This window comes from Psittacula echo (assembly GCF_963264785.1).
Source record: "Psittacula echo genome assembly, chromosome: 7".
Classification (NCBI taxonomy): Eukaryota; Metazoa; Chordata; class Aves; order Psittaciformes; family Psittacidae; genus Psittacula; species Psittacula echo.
Genome location: NC_137740.1, coordinates 50,237,108 through 50,259,147, shown reverse-complemented (window position 1 = coordinate 50,259,147; position 22,040 = coordinate 50,237,108). Strand labels below are relative to the sequence as shown.

The window sequence follows — 22,040 nt, the reverse complement described above, 5'->3', positions numbered from 1 at the left end:
AGTTTCTTTTTTTGTACTCTTGGTGAGAATGTTTAAAGAAAATAAAATGTTGAAGGCAAAAATCTGAACACATTTTATCCTAAAGTAAGAAGCTTGACTTTAGTTGGTTTATTCTCATCTCTCTGATTTGGATGGAGAGAACATTTAACTGGAGGTGTGTTTTTGAGTCTGTCTTGTAGCACTGCACAATTCCAGTATAATGAGCAGAAAGCCAACAGGAACACAGCTGTTATCTGTTGAGTATCACACACTAAATGAAGTTGTGTGATCTGAGATGTGGAATAAAGTACATAGTCGAGGGGGGGACAGGGACTATACTAACCAAAGCCAAGTAGAGACACAAACTTCTTCGCTGAAGAGCAGTGCAGTCAACTTGAGGGTTTCTAAATCATGCACCTCGAAGTCCTCCTCCCAGATTCACCATTCTACAAAGCATTCCACCTCCCACCACTCCTCCTCTTGCCATGTCTTATAGCTCCACACTGCTGACTCCACCTGCCCTCTCCATCCCTCAACACAAATACATGTATTTTTCTCCGCAGCAGCAACCTTCAGCTCTCTCCTGGTTATTTTTCACTGTTCCAGGCCATGACTCTTTACCAAGTGCCTTCCCCATTCCTTCCAGCTCCACCCACAAGTCTTCTAACTGGTTTCGGAGTCTCACCACCTAACCCATTCAAACCATCCATACTGGGGAAAATTTCTCTGCAACAAACCCCAGACTGATCCTCTCCAGTAAGCCTGTTTCCTCCAACAATTAGTTTTCACAACCTTCTTGAGACTTGGAAGCTCTCACTTCACTACAACTGTTTACAGCTATTACAGAAATGCTATAGGCAGAAACCTTCCACCATGTGACTCTCATCAACTCCTATTTATTGACAGTCTTGTGACTCCTCTTCCTGCCCCACAACAGCTCTCTACACTTGCCTCAATGGCCTCTTGACCACTCACTTATTCTGCATTACACCTATAATGATGTCTCCTTTTATGCTTTGGATTCCACTGCATTGTGCACTGCAAATGGTGATCACTATGCAATATTAACCTTTCAATCAGGATAGGAACTTGTATATGCATTAATAGTGAGGCTTTCTTACCTTCTTCTTCATTCCATATGAGATTAGATATACAGAACATGGCAGCAAGCTGAAGTTTAGCATTTGAATGACTCTAAATATAGAAAAACAGTACTCAAATTTAGAAGAAATTCAGAAATCCTCAGAGTTAAATTCTGCAGTCATTCTGTAATAAATAAGGTAGCAAAGTAGGGACTAATTCTTATCTAAAATTTCTCTCAGAGATAGTGCTGTAACATAAGGCTCTGGAGTAGCTTTAAATCACATCCTTCCAAATATTTACTGGGGTCTACAAGAAATGCCTTTTCCAAGATCATGATGCTTTTTCCAGGTGTATTAAAAGCACTGCTTAAGTCACTGTAACATTCTTATGGGAAATAACCACTGGCTTTTCTTTTTAATCAGACCCTTAGTATGCATGCCATACAGAACTGCACTACACGATTTCTTAAACAAAACTGGGTATTTGAAAGTTAAGTGCATGATACTGAATAATTTACACACCAAAATGCTACAGTACCCTTTTTTTCATTCCTGCAAAAGATCAACATAAAACTTGCAAAGAAATTTTCCATACCATGTAGTATTTGATTTTCTGCAGGATGTCATCATTGGTCATAATCAGTTCTTTTGCTGTTGTCCCATCTGCTATATTGGCAAGTATACATAATGTCTGAAAGACAGAAAAACTGTTATTTGGCCACAGATCACATCCCATGATTTATACAGTTTCCCTGACAGCTTTGAACTTGTGACAAACTATTTCTTTAATTAGTTTTAATATCTTTAATCTGGAGTTTTCAGCTTGCATACATCTGGGGCCAATGCCAGAGTTAACAGCTGTGGATGAACAGCCCTGGCAAAAACCCCAGTCATTGCCATTTTAAAATAAAAAGAGACTTAAAATAAGTCTCTCGTGGAAATAAGCAGCGTATAAAAAAATTAAATATACTGAAAAATTAAGCAGTCTATTCTGTATCAGTGGCTAAGGAAAAAAAAAAACCGACCCAGAACAACTGAACTAACATATCCATCTAGTTCTTCAGGCCAGAAAAGGAAAAAACAGAGAGACCTCTATTCTGATCTGGCAGAGTAATGATCTGTTGTTAACAAGTCTAATCACACATTTTGCCTGCAGAGATAACTGAAACTATAAATGCATCTGGTTATTTCTTGCAAATCAGAGAAGCTATCCTACAGAACACCCAAGAAGCACCTAGGCCCATATTAGAACTACATGCACATAGCATTAAGACTTGAGCAGTCAGCTTTGCTGGCTCCCAGGAGGCACTGGGAAATGCTCTAAAAATTCTTTCCCAAAGAGCTGTGGAAAAACTTAACCATCTTTTCCAAGACATACAGGGATGACTTCAGAGGACACCAGAGAATGATCAGCACTTGTATGACGCCTGTGTGTACACTGCATTCATGTCAGCAGTTGCAGAGATTTATTATTTCCAAGCTGCTAACTACACACTGATGAACAAGTCAGACAGTAAGCACTGTCCTGCTAGAAGTATGGTCTCTCGTGTGCAGACAGGCAGTGTTGCATAGATGACTTGACCAGTCGGGATTTAGCTCAGTGATTTTACACTCAGTTGCAATGCTGTTTGCTACCGGTATCCATCCTAAGCCAAAACAATCCTCTGGAATCTCCCACAGCTTCTCGCTGTCTCCATTCTTCATCACCACATGTTTTGTATAGGGAAGAAACAGTGTTCTGCAACTGTCTTGTCTGTCAGAAGAATTAATCAGCCAAACTCTGCCCATCTATCCTCTCACCTTAGCACACTCACAGCAGGAATTCCTGTATGCTGGCCCCCTTACACAGCCACCAAGCCAGAGATGCTTTTCCCTACTCCGTTTCCTCCTGCATACTGCTTTTCTTAAAGCTTTATTTTTTGTAGGCATGTCCTTCCCCATTTTCTCCTGGGCTACACCAGCATGCTCTTTTCCTGCTAGTGCTTCTCCTCTAATTGCTGCTGGCTCCTGCAGGCACCCAAAAGTAGTTACCCAGTTTCCCAGCAGATCATATGTAACTGCCAGCAAGGCAGGTGATGATGGTATTCTTCATTACTGCCTGCTCCTATGGCTGCTATAGGAGCAAATAACCATAATGCTTTCCCCAGCATGAAATACTGGCTTCTTTATCTTCCCTTGTTCCTACTGTCAGTTTTCTGCTACTGCAATTGCCTTAAATTTAATTCTTTTGCTCTCACATACAGTGCCCTCCTCTTTACCAAACCTACATTTAAAAAAATATTTTGAATTCAATTCAATCACTTTTGTAATAATCCATTATAAAAACCAGTGTTTTTGTAGGTAAAGTTATTAATTTGCCAGATCTCAGTAAAATATTCACATCATAATCCCAAACAAAAATGACATGTTGAGAAAAGTAAGCATTCTTAGCCATTTCTTACATTTTATTCTACCAAGGCACCATGAAACAAAAAAGCATACCTGTTCTTTGACTTCTATATTGTGCTCCCCTTCCAGAATGAGGGTAACTGCTTGCATGATTTGCTTCCCATGAGTGCTCATTATATGATCTATGTGCTGCCAAAGCAATGATGAAATACAATCAGTGTAACTTTCCAGACAAAGAAGGGGCATTCCTATTTGAATTACTTTAAGTGAAGAGTAGCAACACTGCACAAAAGCCCTAGCTCCTAGTGAGATCTCCCAAAACCAAAAACTTCTTACAGCAGAAACACTTCATAATATTCCTCTTCATCTGAAGCCTGGTCTTGTTTGAGAGAGCATAACATGGGCCTTGGTTCTCATTTCACTGTAACCTGCAGAAAAGTCACTGGTTTCTCAGTTGCATGGAGGCCAGTTTGAAGACTAAATCCTGCTGGACTCAAGCTCTAAGTATGATGCTGCAGTTAGAAGGAACCACTTCTCTTCTGATAACAGAGGGATATCAGAGAGGGGTAAGAAAACTGTTGCTTCTTAACAGCTACTCTTACTGGCAATCTGTGACCAGATCAGATATCCACATTTTAAAAGTTTGACAGGGTTCAAAGAAATAAGCCATATATACTACTTATCAGCCAGGAAAACGGTCTCAAGAGACTTACAAGTAAAAAGGTCATTTGATCACAGACTATAAACACCTATACTAGAATAAACCTGATCATTAGGAGTAACAGAAAAAGATGAAACTACATCTATTGGATTAACAGATACCAAAACTCAAGAGTGGCAGTACCAGAGATTACCAGCACATGGCACACTACAATTCTTTTAAGACATTAGGGATTCTTGTAGGACCTTCCTAAAATTGCTAATAATGAGACTTCATTCAAAAGCTGCTGGATGAGTTATTCCAGAGTGAGTTTTGGGTAGAGAATGAGAATGGCTGGTTCTGGCTTTAAGACATACTATAGAAAGTAGGTGAAGCTAGTGAAGAAAACCTTCAGTGATAAATGAGACTCTGCTGTCAAGTGCTCAGGGTGAATTTAATGAATGACTGGTTATTAAATATCCTTTCACATTAAGACAGAGCTAATTTTCTATGAAGCGCATTGAGACTCAACGAGTACAAATATCAGAAGATTTTTTGCAGTGACCTTTTTATGGTAGAAACACAATACGTGATAAATGCACAGTAGAGGCTTCGTGGTTTTTTTCCCCCACAAAAATGTTGGCTTGCCAAATGTTTGTTGCATGTTTTCCCTCTGTTCTTCACAGGGGATTACCCCTTTCTTTTCCTCCACCAATATCTCTTTCTCCCTGTCAAAAACAATTCACGGGCTTACATTTTCAAACCATTTTATTTCAGTGTGTAAAATGAACGTAAGTATTTTGTAAGTGCACACTCCCACAGTCAAATTCAAAAAGCCAGTACTATCGATATAATTGGATGAGAGCAGAAATGTATCGGGTGTCAAGAAAGAAGAAACACAGGTACCCTTAAGATATGTACCTCTCCACACATTGACACACAGTGCAATCTTGTTGTTCTGGACAAGTTTCACAAAGACTGTTAGAAAAATTATTTTGCTGAAAGTTAAATGCAATGGAATTTAATATTAAATGTAACCATCTAGCTCCATACTTGATAATAAATACAGAGTTTGAGTGGATGCAGAGAACTCTTTCAAGTATTTTCTTACATTGATTTGTACATTTAGTTACAGATACTTGGATAAAGTCTCAGTTTTAGCAAAATATCTAATATTAAAAAGAAAAATAACTTGTCTTTCAAAGAAGTGTTGTAATATCTGAATGTTTTACCAGCTTTCAGAAGAAGGTCTGTCTGCAGCTCTACTTACTGGGCGAGTAGATAGAAGGTTCCTGAGCAGTCCCAAAGTTTTCATCAGAACATTTACATCGGAATCAGAAAGCAACTGGAATAACTGCTCTGTACTCAGACCTCGTAAGATGTCTGATTTGATCTTCTGTTCTGCTTGAAACGCCATATTCTGAAAGAGAGAAATTAGTTTTGCTTGATTTTGTTTTAACTTAAACTTGGGCTTTCACTCTTGTAGCAGACTATTATCTGCAAGCATATACCCTTCCTAAACTAAGCTTGCAAAGGTTCTAATTTATGAGGAACTGCTACATGGTGAATTGAATTTCCACACATTGTTACAGCTGACCTGGTTACTTTACCTGCTTTTATTTGTCCCCTGGCATGCTACCAACACTACTTAAAACACTAAACTGTTTCCCTGAATAATGTGGGCAACTAAACTTATATCAGAACTGAAGAGCCTATTTTATTTTACAGACTAATTGATGAAGTGTTCCAAGCTGATACTGTTCTCCAGTAGTAGCAGGGTGGAAAGACAAGCCAGATTTCAGCTATGTTATTTTTAATAACTGATGAGTTCTTTAAATTACATTCACAAACTTTTAAAAAGCAAAATCAGAAGTGGTATTTCATCAGTGTGTTCTACTTACCATTAAAGCCCAAATGCCATTCACTCGCAAGGCAAGATTTTCACTCTGTGTTAAACTACATAGAAGTTCTATGGCTCCTGATTCTAAAATAGGCTAAAATGAAAAGGGGAAAGGGAAAAACAAACAAAACTTTAAAACGTTACTTTGACTAACCACACATCTATCCAAACTTAAACATATACAAAGACATGAACCATGTATCCCAATAGACAATACATTATTTCAAGCCATTTTGAAGTGGAAACACTAAGCCAACTCTGACCTGCAGTATGAACAAGAAAGCCATGGGCCAATGAACTGTCCTTGACATTATTTCAGTTAATTTTCTATCTCACAGACATGACTAACGCCACCGAGATCAATTAGAAAACCCATGTAATCCCAACTGCCTTGTAGGAGCCCACTTACACCACAACTTTGCAAGAGTTTTCTGTAATTAAGAAATATTTAAGACTTGAACTGTTCCATTGCTATGAAATATTGGTATGTATGATCTGCAAGAAATACAGACATCACAGAATTCGAGAACAGATCCTGTACTGTTCACTCAAGAACAACAAAACCCACAAGACTCAACTTTGCCAGCATTTTCAAGATTACAGCAGTAATTCTCTAAGACAATGAATGGATCATAGTGCCAATGATCAGTTTGCTGTCTTCTTGCTTCTGGGTTTTTTAGATAATACTGTTTTAAAAGTCAAAACCTCCACAATTTCATGTCTACTTCTTTGAGACTAAATTTAACTATTCAACCATGTTTAACTGTCACAACACTTTAAACAGAGTTTTATTCACAAGCTATCAGTGGTACACTCTGCCTAACCTTACAGCTCTGTAATGCTTCACAAGCAGTGGCTACCAATTAAAATACATTATACAATGGCTCTATAAGCATAAAAGGTAACTGTTATCTATTACCACCTTCTTGTTTCTCGATAAATACTGACCTCCTTGCTTGGAGAGAATTCCAGAAGAAGATTGCATAGAGTGGAAGATGCTACTATGAGAATTTCATTTGGAGCATTCTGTAAAACCTGTAGTCACAAGGGGAAGAGTGAGGAATCTCTGTTAACTGGTAGGATAAAGAAGGAATAATTTCCAAACGGAATACTAGTAATCATGCTGCATTCTGATATTCCATACTTTAGGAGACACTTTGATGCTAGTAGTGCAGATCCAGACAGTGTTCACTCAACTCAGGGTGATGATACACATTATATGACAAGCTGGAGAAATGCAGTTATTTCATAGAAGCCAGATTTGAGAGCTTTCAGGCCAAATTCAAAAGAAATCAGTGGCAACAGATCCCCACTCTGCAAAGCATGTATGTGCTGGCAGTTGTAATTTAGCTCTGCAGCCATTCTCTCAGCAGAGAGCAGGTTGTGTCCGGTAGTGCACCTCTGTGCCATGGTTTACAGAAAAGCAGATGAAACTCCAGGAGGAGCCTCCTCAACACTTCTGTACCTTGTGCAAAGTACAACAGGGTAAACTTCCTCCTGACTATCTTTTCAGAAAAGCAAGTAGCCTGGAACAAGTTACACTGTCTTATCTGTGCCCAGATCTCCAGCAGGCCACATACATGCCACTCTTAAAAGGAGCATCTCTTTTGCATGTTCTGAAAAAGTTCAGTGAGGAAATAGGCATTTGAGATAAAACTGTTTCTTCACAGTCCTCTTCACTAATGCTTGGCTTTTGTTAATTTACTACTCCTAATTAGGAGATCATGGGATTTTGATTTCTCAGTAATTTCTATTACGATTCTACAGAAAGGCATGCAAGTAGAACAGACACTATATCATGCTTTAATGGAATGGAACACAGTATTTGAGACCTGACTTTTCTTTACTTACCTTCATTAAAGGTTTCCATACAGCATGATCCTGAAAACTTGTCCTGAGCTGCTGTACCGAACGGGACAAACTGTGCAAACATCTGTACAGGAAAATAAACTGTCATTGTGAAACATACATGCTCACATGTACTATACTGTAACATTGCTTCTACACAAAGATTCAGCTTAGAATTTGGGAAGCAGTAGACTGTAAATATCAAAAAGAAAAATTGTACTAGTCCAGGATAACTCCCTCCCTCCCCCAATGAATATGCCAACAACAGAAATAACTTCAAATTAGCTTTTGAAAAATTAACAGAACTTCTAACAGGTGCAGCATCGGCTTTTGGCAAGACAAGTATCCGTATGAATCAGAAAAGTCTCCTACCTGACTGCAGCTAATCGCACCTTGATACTAGATTCAGACAAGCCATTAACAATACGATCCATCATATTTTCAGTCTCAATAATCTGGAACAAAAAGGAATGAATGGTATATGAACAAAGTAATATGAATACTTATGGTTTGTTGGGTTTTTTTGTCTGCAACATTTGAAATACTGCATATAAAAACCATAGCTAAAACCAGCAAGCCACGTCCTCTTCCCAGATTAGGTGGAAAGCAGTGTGTATCTGCACACAATTTAGAGAAAAAAAACATTTACATTCTATGCCCCACTACTGTTTTCAAATTATTTTATTAATCATCAAGGAAACAAGAGGGTCTTATATATATACACACACATATATGAATTACCCTCAAAGTCATATTAAAGCAAAAGAGAGCACGCGTGACTGCACACAATATATAGAAACTACAGAGTAGAGACATGTTGTAGAGCTATCTGGAAAAAAAATACATGGTAGTTCATCTGCCACATTTAGACATGGCCAGCACAAGCACTTAGGACTAGGATAAAAGGGAACTTATACCAAGATGAAAGATGGCTTTTCTATAATCAGTCAACTTTGTCATGTACACACCCCTATCACCTAGTAAAAAAAAAAGCTTTCACTGTAAAAGAAGGATCCTTATTACTAAGTAAAGAAATTAATCCTGCAACAAAACAGAAGTTTATGGGTTTGAATTCTGGAGATCCTGAATGGCTCCCCAGTGATGAATCTTCCTGTGAGTTATCTTTTCAACACTGTTTTCCTGCCTCCTTCCTGTCCAGATCTTTCTTCCTTCTGTTTTTCCCCTTTAACTAGCAAGTAAACTCAGGAAATTCTCCTGCCTCCTGCCCTTGACATGTTTAATATAGCAACTCCATGCTTAATTCTAAAATAAATTTTGCTTTTAATTATTCATTGTTTAATTTCCCACCACTTTCCCAATAAATTTTTAACTATAAGTGCTCAAATCATCCCATCTCTTTACTGTGATGTTTGAATACAGTTTGCTTTCCTTCACACCAACTGCTTTGTTATGACCCCCTTGGTCGCTCCAGAATCATGGAACAGATTTTTAATTTGTTTACCAATATAATTAGGCCTTTCCAGGGGTTATCTAAAAACAAACCAAAACAAAACCAATCCTACAAACAAACTAAACCCCCAAAACCCTTCGCATTTCTTTTATAATAGGATACATGACAACATATTCTGTCCTTCAGACCACAGGCTTCAGAAATTACTCATATGCCACAATATTCCTTATGAGTAGCAAGTGCCATAACATGTTGAAAAACAATTTATTGTGAGAGTCTAGTTCAACCCTGTGAAGATGCTTACATAAATAACCTTTACTTCCGTATTTTGTGATGACAAGACATTAATGTTTCTTCAAGTATCATGCAAAGAAAGTGCAATCTGGACATTTATATTAACGTCAGAGAAAGAAATCCTTCTCATTTCAGTCTATTTACATCACAGTGAAAAAAAACAAAGGGCCGGAAAGGGTGCAAATTCTTTCAGCTACATCTTTGCCCGATTGCTAACACTTTTCAGTGGCTCACCTTTTTTCTGATATCTTCATCATTTGCTCCCAGGGAAGCATAGAGCTTGAAAGCAGCTTGGCGCAGTTCATGGGCATGCTTCAAATCATGGTCAAGCTGTTTAAATAAAGCACAGGTATCTAATTTAGACACTAAAAAATTACAGGTGTGATGTTCTTATCTGTTGTAAGTTAATGCTTAGCTACTGGGCTTTTGTCTACCACATCAAGGGCAGCCAGAAACACAAATGAACCGATGTTCCATTAGCTGATATCCACATTTACCAACTGAATACAGTAACTGAAGAATATGGTTAATTTCTCTGCTGAGTTACAGATAAATCAACTAAAACAATTTGAGGCTAAAACACTTCTGTAAAATTATGACTCTATCCAGACCATATTCAGGCAAAATGTATTCTTTTTACCCAACAGAAAGAAGGCAAACATGAAAAAATAGGAGAGAATCAAGGGAAATTTTATCAAGAGAACGGTGTTCAAGGACAGGCTGGACAGGGCTTAGAGCAACCTGGTCTAGTGGAAGGTGCCTCCGCCCATGGCAGGCGAATGAACTTTAAGGTCCCTTCCAATCCAAACCATTCCAAAACCATCCAAAAGCAACCAAAACCAGTCTTCTAAGTCACATGACATCCGTATTAAGGTGGATGTTAACTTCTGACTTCTGCTGCAAAGATAGCACCACAGCGTACAAACTTTCTAGGAGGTTTCTGGAAGGTTATATGCACCAAGAATCAAGTCCTACAGGACTTCTGGTCACTTTTCTGTTGAGGAACTCTGAGCAAGGTTTAAATATAATAAAAAAAAAATATCCTGAGCCCATTTATTATTGGTTTTGCACATTTTTCAAAGCTTCAGAACTGGGTAAGGAAACATACCCTCTTGATATCAGTGATTGCACTCACTGAGCTCGGATACTTGAAGTAGTCAGCAAGCATAACAATGAGGTGGTCAGTAATGCTGGCAATTCTCTGGAGCTCCACATCTGTTTCAATCAAATAGGCCAGTGTTTCTGCTCCTTCTACTCGCTCCTCCAGAAGTCTTTCCTTACTACACATTCGAACCAAACACGGCAGAGTCTGAAAAGTTAAAAACCAAAACACAAACAAAAAACACGAACCACCATTGTTTAGTGCAGCTACATTCATAAAGAAGCTCACACACACACAAAAAGAAAAGAACAACTATCCTAGAACAATTCTCAACAATGTTCTTCAGATTTCTGCTTTCAAACAAAAAGATTTTAGAGGCTTTAAAGACACACTGAGCAAGTGTTCAGGCATTACGAAGTTTACAGGAGGCTACTTACAACCAACTTCTCATGCAATCAAAATTATACAATGTTTAGAAGTGACCATGGTCAAAGTTTCACAAAAGTTGGGGGGGGGGGGGGGGCGGGATTGAGTAGAAAATCCTCTCAAAAGTTTATATTTGCACAGGTTTATTCTTACTATACACAAGAACCAAAAGTACCTAAGCTGTTCTCAAGAAGTACTTGACCACTCCTGCCTTTTTGCAACCTGACTGACTAAGGACAATGCAGTTAAAAATAATCTCAGGGCTTCCTTGACCCACACTGGCTCCTAGTAATAGGGAAGGGAAGACTACTCCTAATTTGGTCAAGCAGAAATAAAGTCCATTTGGAATTCAGGTCCATTCTGCCTTATTCTGACATTCCCCCTAAGCTGGTTACACTCACATGGCAGCATTTTTGCCATCACTTCTCTGTTCTATATAGTAAAACCAATCAATTCGTTCTTTACCTGAAGCTCAATAAAAAGCACTTCACACTGGAAAGACCAGTTCTTCAATGGTTGGGACTTTGTTCACTTAAGCCTCACCAAATAGAAGTATGAACATGGATGAAGAGTAACATCAAGGTTTTTGCTCGTGTAACTCCACCAATTTCAACAGAATTACACTAGTAGAAAATGTTTCTCAGAGTTATATTTTTGGGGACCTGAAATAACATCCATCCATTGATTGTTCAAATAATTAAATAGATTAGTATCTCATCTCCAGTCCACAGGTAAGGAAGCAGAGTTACAGGACTTGCCTGCATTTAGTAAAAAACCAGATGCCACCACAAGGACTACCATTTAGGTTGTGAATCTTGTACCTAATCAAGTGAGCCAAAACACATTCTCCCTGCATATCTGCCACTTAAGGCACCAGATAAGACTTCCAGCCCAAGCAGTTGAAAACTTGTTTTAACAGCACAGACACACTTAAAGACCTTCTGCTTCCTTAGGAAGTCTTCCAGAACTCTTTAAAAGAGAAAACAGCTGCTGAGGGTTGGTAAATTTAAGCAGCCCTGGGAAATCACCTCATTCCAAAAGTGAGATTTCTAAGACCTCTGCAAGTTTATTCAAAGTTTGCCTTAAAAGCCTTCAGGTGTTTAATTATTACTATACTTTTTAATCAGTAAATTCAGAACTGCACCATTATGATTAAATAACATCAGTTTCTATTACCAGGCTGGCATAAGATATATTAAAAACCTGAGGCTAGCATAAATGAATTAATGAAAGTTGAACATAAGCTCTCAAAATTGATATTTAGGTTGAGTAAGAAAAAAAAAGTGGAATTCCACATCTAAATCACAAAGATAACCTAATTCCCAATTCCTTCCAAGGTCAAGCATTGTGAAAGCTGAGAAATCATCTGCTCATGACGGAGTCTAGATTGTGCAAGTATTCTGACTATAGCCATATGAAACAAGCCATTGGAAGACAAACCAGTGCCTTGTTCATATACAGAGACCAAGGCAGTAATGTTGTTTCCATGTTCCTTTCCATGGTTATTGAAATGATTACAAATCTCGGATGTGTGTCAAACTCTGCAATATTTATTCCTGGTTACTGGCCTTTTAGTATGTTCTTTTATTAAAAAACTTCTTAAAAAAGCCATGTCACTTTATGCTTAAAAACATAAAGGGAAACCAGGGAAATAATCTTTCAAATAAATAAAACAACCCAAACAAACAAACATGAGAGCTTGGTGCTTTGAAGTCTTTGGTGTAACAGATTTTGTGCTACTTCTTATATCAGACATGAAGCCAGGATAGCCCTACATGAGAAAAAACATTTTAAACAGAAAATTGTTTAACCAGCTCACCTTAAGAACAATGCAAGAATCATCTGTTCGTATTGCTCCAGCTCTACACATGGAAGTAAGGCTGTAACAACACAACAAAACATACATTCAGCTATCATTGTTTTTATGCACTTAAGATACTGCAGAACAACCAACTGTACTAATAAGATATACTCCCTTTTGCTCTACCATTGATTTAAATACATTTGTGCTTACTAGACTTTAGCACACAAACAAACTACTACAGGTGTATTTTTAAGCAGATTTCTAGTACAGGACATCGTGCTGGAGTACCTATCAATACATACACCACACACTGGTTCAAGAAAGGTCTAACCATCAAACTCAACTGATTCACAGATCTCTTTTACCAACAGACCTCTCCCCAAATTAACAACATACCTTAAAATAACAAAGCAATATACATAGACATGTAGGCACACTTAAAACAATTGGGAAAGAATCTATACAGGGTTGGTAGACTGACAGCTTAGTCAGAAACCCTTCAAGCTTTGCATTACCTTATGAGATGTGCTATTGTGATGCTTGTTCATAGGCATGCCTTAAGCTCTACAGATATAAGCACTTCCTTGCTAATGATGAGCCCAATTAAGTCTCTTGCCTTTGAACTAAACCACCATTTGCTCTTTGTTAGACAACTTAGTGGACATGACAACTCCAAGGTCTCAAACTACAGTGCTGACACATAACATCAGACTAACAAGCAAGTTGCTCTGTTGGCTTACAGTTTCTACCTGCTCTGCTACAAGGAAGGGGAACGAAGCTGGATGGTAACTACTCTGCATTCACTGCAGGAAGTCAAGTACCTTTTGTTTCAGCTTTCGAACTAAATCATTGTAACTGGATTTTATCACACCACAGTTGAGGTTAAAAAAAAATAACTGAATTTCAGTAAAGGTGACTTAAAACTAACATGTTTCAACTCTCAAATGGGCAGGTTAAAAGTGTACATAGAGTCCATTATAATTGCTCAGCTAAGGAACAGTAATATGCTAATATATTGTAACTGTATTGTATTTCACTGCATTCCTGAGCTCCTTCCAAGTGCCTAAAGAAAGTTCTTTCACCTCTAAGAAGGTATTATCACTGATCCTTTTCGAAACAACTATCAGTTGACAGACACAGCTAACATCCCATAATCGAAAGTCTTTTTATATATTATTTCTCAGAAGATAGAAGGCTTGACTGTTAGCACAGAGATAATTTTATAAACTTTTAGTGTGCAACCCCTGTAGCTGACAGCAGGAACTATTCATTTTCACACCTAAACAATTAGGAGAAAAGCACTTGTCTTGCAGTTGCCATTTAGTACAGCTAGACCCTATTTGCCAGACAAAGTAGCTCTATTTCAAATTTGAAATAACTTAAAGTATTTTCACTCCAGGTAAAATATGCTTGGCTTAACTGGAAGCAATTCCAGTAATTTTACTAGAGAAGGTTACTGCTGCACTTGTAGCTGCAAATCACTCTCCCAAGAGGCTTCCTGTTCTTCCCTCTGTGCCAGCACTGCTGCTCAAGTGAAGAATATTTACTCCATTTCAATCAAGAGGTATTAACTTTGGGTCTTCCAGGTCTACTTCAAACTCCAACGAAACTTCTTAAGATAGCCTTGTATGTTTTTATACACAAATACATAAAACACCAAGCAGGAGTTAAGTTTAATTTAAAGGCAGAGAAAAGAGGACCTATGACAATTTCACCTACTACTTCTATAAAAAAAAAGAAAAGAGAGACTGACTTACAGGGAATCAAGCAGGGAATGGACTTATAGAAGAAAAGCCAATAGGTCTTTGCAAGACCCCAGGACTGTTGTGAAACTGAGGTCTCGAGTGCCCTTCTAAGAAGGATGACTGCCCATGGACTAATCAGAAACTCAACCTGAAACTCAAGATTCTAGCTTGTGTTCCATTTCCCTGCAATCTGCTTTTCACCACATCATTTCTTCCATGCTTCCAAAGGTCTACTTGAGCCGAAGTACTGAAAAGCAACAGCAAAAGATGGGACTATCTACCCAACTCCTTCCGATTTGAAGGAGATCAGTAAAGAACACCAATAGACCTGAAAGCATTCAACCCAGAATCAATAAAAACAACCAACAGACCTAGGAGCATTCCCCCTGGAACAAGAAGACAGTCCAGAGCCAGAACAATTTAAGTCCAACCTGCCTTCATGACTTAAGAAATAATCTAATAATTCTCTATGTATTCTCTGAATTCTCAAAGAAACATCAATCAGAACTGAGACTGCTACAACACAGTTAATTTAACTTGCCTTCTTCACTAAGAGCCACGTAGCAAAACCAGCTTGCACAGACTAACTGTGGTTAGAAGAGAGCGCAGGAGGCCCTCAGATGGACATCCCACATTGAGCAGGATTACCTAAACCCCCCAAACATACACATCTCTATAGCTTCTTCCATGAATGGGTTAAGTCATCATAACTGGAAACATTATAAAAGAGGCCACCCTACCTACCCTACATGTTCCTCACACAGAATCTTGAGACCTTACTCTGAAGCAAGTGCCAATGAAATTGTGTGGTGAACTCACCAAACAACTCACTGACCCAGGTCAAAAGCTAAAACAATAATCAAACAATATATCATCAGTGTCCAAACTCTTGAGTTATGTTTTAGTAGTTTATAGCAATGGATAGTTTTATCTCTTTAACTGCCTGAAAGAATGTATTCCATTATTATCAACACAAGGAAAAGGGTCTTAACCAGCTTATGAAGCAAGTATAACCCTAGTGTTGCTGTTACAGAACTTGATCACATTTTGTCACAGGGTAGAAAGTCATCATGAATATGAACACACAGACATGTGCCCACACCAGAAAGGAAAGTTTGATTTGAGCTATAAAATTAATTAATAACATCAATGCTGCTGTGTGAGCACAAGAAGCTTAAAGAATAATTTATTTTAATTAAAACATTTGGCAATAATGCCTACCTCCACTCTATCATCATCTTAGTGCAGACAGTCCTCAACAAACCACAGCTCTAGTTACCCGAGTGAGTCCTGAACAGTGTTGCAACAAGGACTTTAACTTACACTACATGGTGATATTTCAGTATTATACTTTGTAAGGAGTATGTACATTATGTAAGGGCTATATACATTGAGTATATACATTGCATTGACCATAGCCTATTCAAAGCAAAATCCAATTTACTTGTGAAAACTGCAGTGCAGCTTAAGAAAATCCATATGTCTGAATACACATTCCTGACAAAACTGCAGCTCAGCAACCTTTTTTCCTGTTTATGTACAGCAAAGTGAAAGTTATGGTATAAAGATCATTAGATCAGAACCACTTATTCAAGCATTAAGTTGATGCAAAAGAATAATTATTCCTAAGATTTCAGATCACATTACTATGCAACAAGTGAAAAAGGAACAGTTAAAAAGTAAGTATGAAACTGCATACTATTTCATTCTAAGTCCTGATGAAAATTACCATTTGGCTGATGTGAGCTGCATTTCAATAGGCTTGTCCCTTTGTAACATCTTCACAAAAATTTGTGGTAACAATTCTCCATCAACAGACACTGAAAGCAAGGAAAGAGAACTCCAAGTCATTCTAATTCAGCCAGTTAATAAAATGAATGTCAAATAAGCAACAGCAGCATTATACTTACCATTTACAAGCGTCATTGATACCTGTGGATTTTCAAAGGCTAGAACTGAGAAGCATTTCAATGCTTGCATTCGAACCTGTGTAAAAACATAATATATGAAGTATAAACGTAAATGCTAATTTAAAATTAATTTTATAATACCTAATGACAGCTGCAGTAAGATCTCTTATCAGTAGTAGTGAGATCTTAAGTGAGGAGGAACAGATAGGAGGCTACCTGGCTTCAGAACAAAAGCTTTGTTTGACAACACTTCCATTTACTTTTCAGACAATTTAATGAATACAGCCTATGCTTCAAAGCAACAGGAAGCAGACTGTGTATTGAAAAAGCACTGAAAAAAAAAACCAGACCCACTGCACAAGAGCCATATTCCTGCCAGGCGGAAGTCAGAGAGGGGTGGGGTGGTAAAGGTTCTAATGAGAACAATGAAGTCTAGCTGGAAGTTACCTATTTTATAAAATACTGCTCTATTAAATAGATTAAAATTACTACAGTGACTACTTTCTTTGCTAGTAATATCTACTTAAGAGCAATTAGTTTGTAGTTACATGACAAAGAGAAGACAAGCATTTGGGAAAATATGTAAATGTGGTCTTGAAAATGTTATCTGTAATGCTGCTGTAAAAGCGATAGTCCCTTTGTGTTAAACATCTCACCAGTGGTGAAGATGCACATTTGTAATGATGCAACACATGAGAAAGATACTTATGCAATCAGTTGGCTATGGGACAATCCCAGAACCTAAGGAAAAGAGTTTATTGAAAAAAAGCAGGCAATTCTCTTGGCAGACCTAGACAAACTCTTCTAGTGGGGACTGAAATCCCATTTTGAGAGTTTCTGCTGTTTACTGATGCGGTCCTATTGCCTAACTCATCTGAGATACCTTGCTTTGCTTTACTGCAAGTATCGTGAACTAGTCAATTAGAAATACATGCTGACTTTCCTGTTAAATTCTTATTTGACTGAATATTAAGAAACTGGATAGAAAAGCATGAGAATGAGATGGCTTGTATTCTGCAAAAATGTATCAGTTATATGAGAAGACTCAGAACGTTTACTTACTGCAGAACACTAAGAATGCAGCTAAAACTACAAGGAAGCTATTAATCCCCCAAGCATGAAAGCTTATGAAGTGTGGTTCAGTATGTACACCAGGAATTTAAAGGCCTCGCCAAACTAGCAAAGGAGGAAATAGAGAGTACATATCTCTCCAGCAAGGTAGGACTAAAAATATGTATCTTAATGCAATGCTATGTATATCTTGTTGGCGAAAAAACAACTTGAAAACTTCACCTTGCTCCAATTTCTTTATTTTCAAGCGGCTCTTTGAAAAACTTAGGGAAGGTTCAAAGCCAAAAAGCTGTTAGTATAGGTTCCAACCCAAACATAGCTTGGAAAATTCACCTTAAGCTACAGGATAAAAAAGGTCAGCTAATGAGAGAAAGAGCAAAATGTTGCCTGATCATGGTGAAAACTATTTAGTACAGAGAGACAGAAAATAGAAATTTATCAGTTTCTCTAACAAAATATTGAAGAACAGACACTTCCTACTGGATTTATTAAACAAAAGAAAGCAAAACCCCAAACCAAACAAAAAGCACCACACAGGAGATTAGAGCCCCTGGAACAGAGCACCAAACCTCCCTTCACTTTCAGTTCTCATTTAAAGACTGGTTTTCCTGCTTAAAGATACTTTATCAGGAATGTTCTGCATTAGGCAGGAGATCAAAATAAACAAGCACAATCACCTCCTCCAGCCCCAATTAACCAGCAATCAGCCTACTTTCAACAAAATAAAAATGGCACGATAACATACCAGGTATACTGTATTAGAGATTTTAGTAAAAATAACTCAAGATAAATTTGGATACGTTGAAGTTTTTCTTATTTTCAGAATTGAGACATTCATACTTGGGGGGAATAACTGATAGATTCATAAGAAAGTCCATGAAAGTTCAACTCCTGAGACATCATAGGATTTGCTTCAAATTTAAAATTATCTGTATAGCAGATATCTGCTAGCCCTAAAAGCCACAAACTACACAGAAGAGCCTCAGAAAGCATTTTATGCACTCAAACATTTTATCAGGTCATCTACAGCAGACTACTAAGACTGTGCTCAGGATCTGAAAATTTGGCCTTAGACTTCAAAGATCTAGCTGACCCTCCAAGTTACAGCTAGAGTATGATGCCTTTCCCTAGAGGTGGTACTTTCAGATAGTTCAGGATGGACTTGCAAAATGCAAAGGAGAATGGAGTTGAGACTTAGGAAGTTCAGTGAGCACAAAACACAGGTAGCAGGTGGCCTCCATACATTCCATGTGCATGTTTTCACAGGTATGACTTCTGTTTAGGACAGCTCACATTTGCTTCTCTTTGCCTGAATTTCTTTTTCTCAACTACTGTTCAGCAAATCAAACCGTATTTATTGGGTTGCCAAGTGACTGCTCACCTTTGGATCAATGACAGATAGCTCTGTTTTAATTAACTGTGTTTTAACTTCACAGAGCACTCCAAAACAATCAGTCTAGTTTTGCCAGAAATCCATATAAGTAAAACCAACTTTTATCCTAGTAATACGTATTATACTTGTTTAGAGTTCATACGCACAGACATAATTTTTATAATCCTCATTTGGATTCCTTTCATAAATATATGTAAAACATGGAATAATTTTAATGTCTTACTTTGTAGGAGGTGGAGACTAATAGATGTGCGATATTCTGAACAGCTCCATGGTTAAATAAGATTGTCTGGTGATCTGGACCCTTCAAATGAAAACATACAACATGATTTATTTTTTTTAACAAACATGTAAGAGGCTTCCACCATCTACAACTTACTGTTAAGTATTAAAGGTAGATATACTAACATTTACATTGTAATCAGCTGGCATACCAACTTTTTTTTAAATAAAGGAGTACAACTCTTATTTTTATAGCATTTGTCCTTTTCCAGTAATCATTTCCACTCTTTTCAATAAGCAATGAAATTAGTTGTCACAACTGAAAAAACTTTAGAGTTATAGAAAAATTCAGAAAAATAGAGTATTTGTGTTTCTGTTGGAAACAACTGGAAGCTCCTGATTTTCTCTAAAAGTTATATCAATTACCCTCTGATTTTCTCTAAAAGTTATATCAATTACCCTCAACTACTAACATCTTCACTGGTAGTATTAAGTATTTTCAACAATTGTAAGTTAATTTTTAATTCTGAAACTGTTTCCTGAATGTGGTGGTGCTCTAAGAAGAGATTCACATTCTCTTCCTACACATTACTTTAGTTTCAAACATATTTAGCCATAAACCTAGTCAGCCACCACCCATTTATTGTCTTCATGATCTAAGCTGGCAATGGCTGACACATCAATATTTTTCCAAGATTTAAAAAGCATCTGGAGTTAAACAGATACTGGATTTTGCAGTAGAAAGGTCTCAGAACTCCTGCAGTATGACAAAGTTTGATGAAGTTGGAAAAAACAACAGGAAATCTCAGTAGGACCTGTAACCCTCAACAGTCTCTTGTGAAATCTGATCTGTGACTTACAAACATCTCTTCATTAGTAGCTTCACGACTCTAGTCATCTTTGCATTAAGTCTGAGCTACGCGCAATTTAAATCCAGCTTTTGGAATGTGACAGCATTAATCATACCTTGATGCATTTTCTTGACTAATCTGCAAGTGAAGAAAGTATCTTCACTCGATCTTTTGTTCAAACCCAGCAGAGCTTATGTGCACATCTAAACATCCTGGTAGGTATGAGTGGTGCTTTATTTTCACATTTGAAAAACGGCTGAAATCAGATTTCTCTTACAGTCAAAAGAACATTTTTAGAACATCCCTTACCTTTAAGGAAAAAAGCATAAAATTACTTTAGATGTAACATATCTGGTGCTTTAAGAGATGCTTCAGCTGCTACTGCCACCAAGAGCTTTCTATCAAAAAATGCAATTAAAACAGCATGGTTGAAGTAGGAAAACAACTTACATTGGCACACAGAAGTGGCTGAGGCAATGATTTAAAGCCGCAGCTATGCCAGTGTTGAAGCTGAAGAACAGACATTAAAATATGTGAAAAAAATGAATGAAATTAAAGTAAAAGAAATCATATTGACCTACACAGTTTTAGTAATTCACAAGTATTAGTGATTTTTCAATGAGATGCAGATGGTAAATTCTGTGCAAACAGGACAAATGCATTTCAGAGGTGACACCTGGGTGTATTCTCATTTGCGTATAACTAGATGAACAAGAAAATACCTAAGCCGTACACATTGTGTTTGCACACACCAATCCTTCTTCTTTTAATTCACAACCAGGTTAATCACTAACCAACAAATAGGGACAGCTTCAAATATAAATGTGAAAACTTGAGAATATGATGTATCATTTCCAAGCAGCTTAGGCACCAATTTAATAGCAAGACCTTCCACTTTTATATCTTTCTGCATATACTGACAGAGTTCCAGGAGCCAGTCCTATTACAGTGATCTTTTAACTCCAAATATGATTGAATGACATAATTCAGGAACAGAAATCACACTTCTTGCATGATTTTCCACCATAAAAATGGCAATTTTCAAGAAAACAGTAGAACACAACAATGTAATAATTAATTCAATAATGACATTTTAAAAGCAGATATCTAAATGCAAATGTATCTTGGTTCAAGGATCCAGCAACAGGCCTAAGATCACATACGAAAACATTCTCAGAACAGGCTTGGGAGGAAGCTGCCTTGATTACAGGCTGCATCCTGGATCTTTCCCAGACACAAGATTTTAATTTTCAACTGGTGGTGAAATTACTACTTATGCAGAGATGTCACCACATTCAAATGTAAGTTCCAGAACTATCTTTCCAATTATTCAAACAACAACATGTTTCCAAATGTACCTTATGTTTTTAATTTGACCATTAGAATAGTAAAGCTTACCTACCCACAAAATTAAGTGCAATAGAGAGAAACTTAAAAAGTAAATTTTGACTTGCATTTTAGCTTACTGTGTACATCAACCTTTTTTTTTTTTATTTGCTTATATGTTGATAGAATCGTGGCTCTGTATGTTAAGAACTTCATCTGCTCCCCCTGTAAATCAACACTTTCCCTTCCTTAGGATGACTCTTCTCCAAGGTCAATGTTTTTCATTAGTTAATTAAAGTGCAGTGAGAAGCTATAAAATAAGCACTAAAACCAGAAAACAGCAGCAATACACTAGGAACCTGAATTAAGGATTGCCTAGCTCAAGAGAACAGGTCTGAGCTTTTCCAGGGATATTTGAGCAGGGAAGAAAGAAAGAAATACGAGAAGCCCAACCAAACAAGATTCTGGCAAGGAGGAGGAAAAAATGGATGCATAAGATCTAAGCAGAGAACAGTATGCAGGAAAAAGGAGGGTAGGAGCTATGATACATCACTATTAGTTTAATGAATAAATGTATTAAGACGAGGAAAAAGAAAAATAAAAACATTAATACCTCTTATAATATATGCTAAGCCTTATCTAAATACT

At 37.4% G+C, this 22,040-nt stretch overlaps 1 protein-coding gene across 11 annotated transcripts in view; it reads right to left on the bottom strand.

Annotated features, from left to right (window-relative positions):
* The window catches only part of ARMC8 (armadillo repeat containing 8), a 69,879-nt gene that overhangs the window by 4,983 nt on the left and 42,856 nt on the right, over window positions 1-22,040 (bottom strand). For 9 of the 11 annotated variants that reach the window (XM_080622907.1, XM_080622904.1, XM_080622901.1 and 6 more), the window contains 15 exons: window positions 20,517-20,576; window positions 19,217-19,297; window positions 16,530-16,605; window positions 16,349-16,439; window positions 12,890-12,950; window positions 10,651-10,851; window positions 9,777-9,872; window positions 8,210-8,292; window positions 7,841-7,922; window positions 6,938-7,024; window positions 5,991-6,083; window positions 5,360-5,509; window positions 3,543-3,638; window positions 1,657-1,752; window positions 1,101-1,173 (listed from right to left, as the gene is read on the bottom strand). In XM_080622907.1, the coding sequence (XP_080479033.1) occupies window positions 1,101-1,173; window positions 1,657-1,752; window positions 3,543-3,638; window positions 5,360-5,509; window positions 5,991-6,083; window positions 6,938-7,024; window positions 7,841-7,922; window positions 8,210-8,292; window positions 9,777-9,872; window positions 10,651-10,851; window positions 12,890-12,950; window positions 16,349-16,439; window positions 16,530-16,605; window positions 19,217-19,297; window positions 20,517-20,576 (1,426 nt within the window). The remainder of the gene's footprint in view (window positions 1-1,100; window positions 1,174-1,656; window positions 1,753-3,542; window positions 3,639-5,359; window positions 5,510-5,990; window positions 6,084-6,937; window positions 7,025-7,840; window positions 7,923-8,209; window positions 8,293-9,776; window positions 9,873-10,650; window positions 10,852-12,889; window positions 12,951-16,348; window positions 16,440-16,529; window positions 16,606-19,216; window positions 19,298-20,516; window positions 20,577-22,040) is intronic. The other 2 variants (XM_080622905.1, XM_080622902.1) reach the window with 2 other exon arrangements.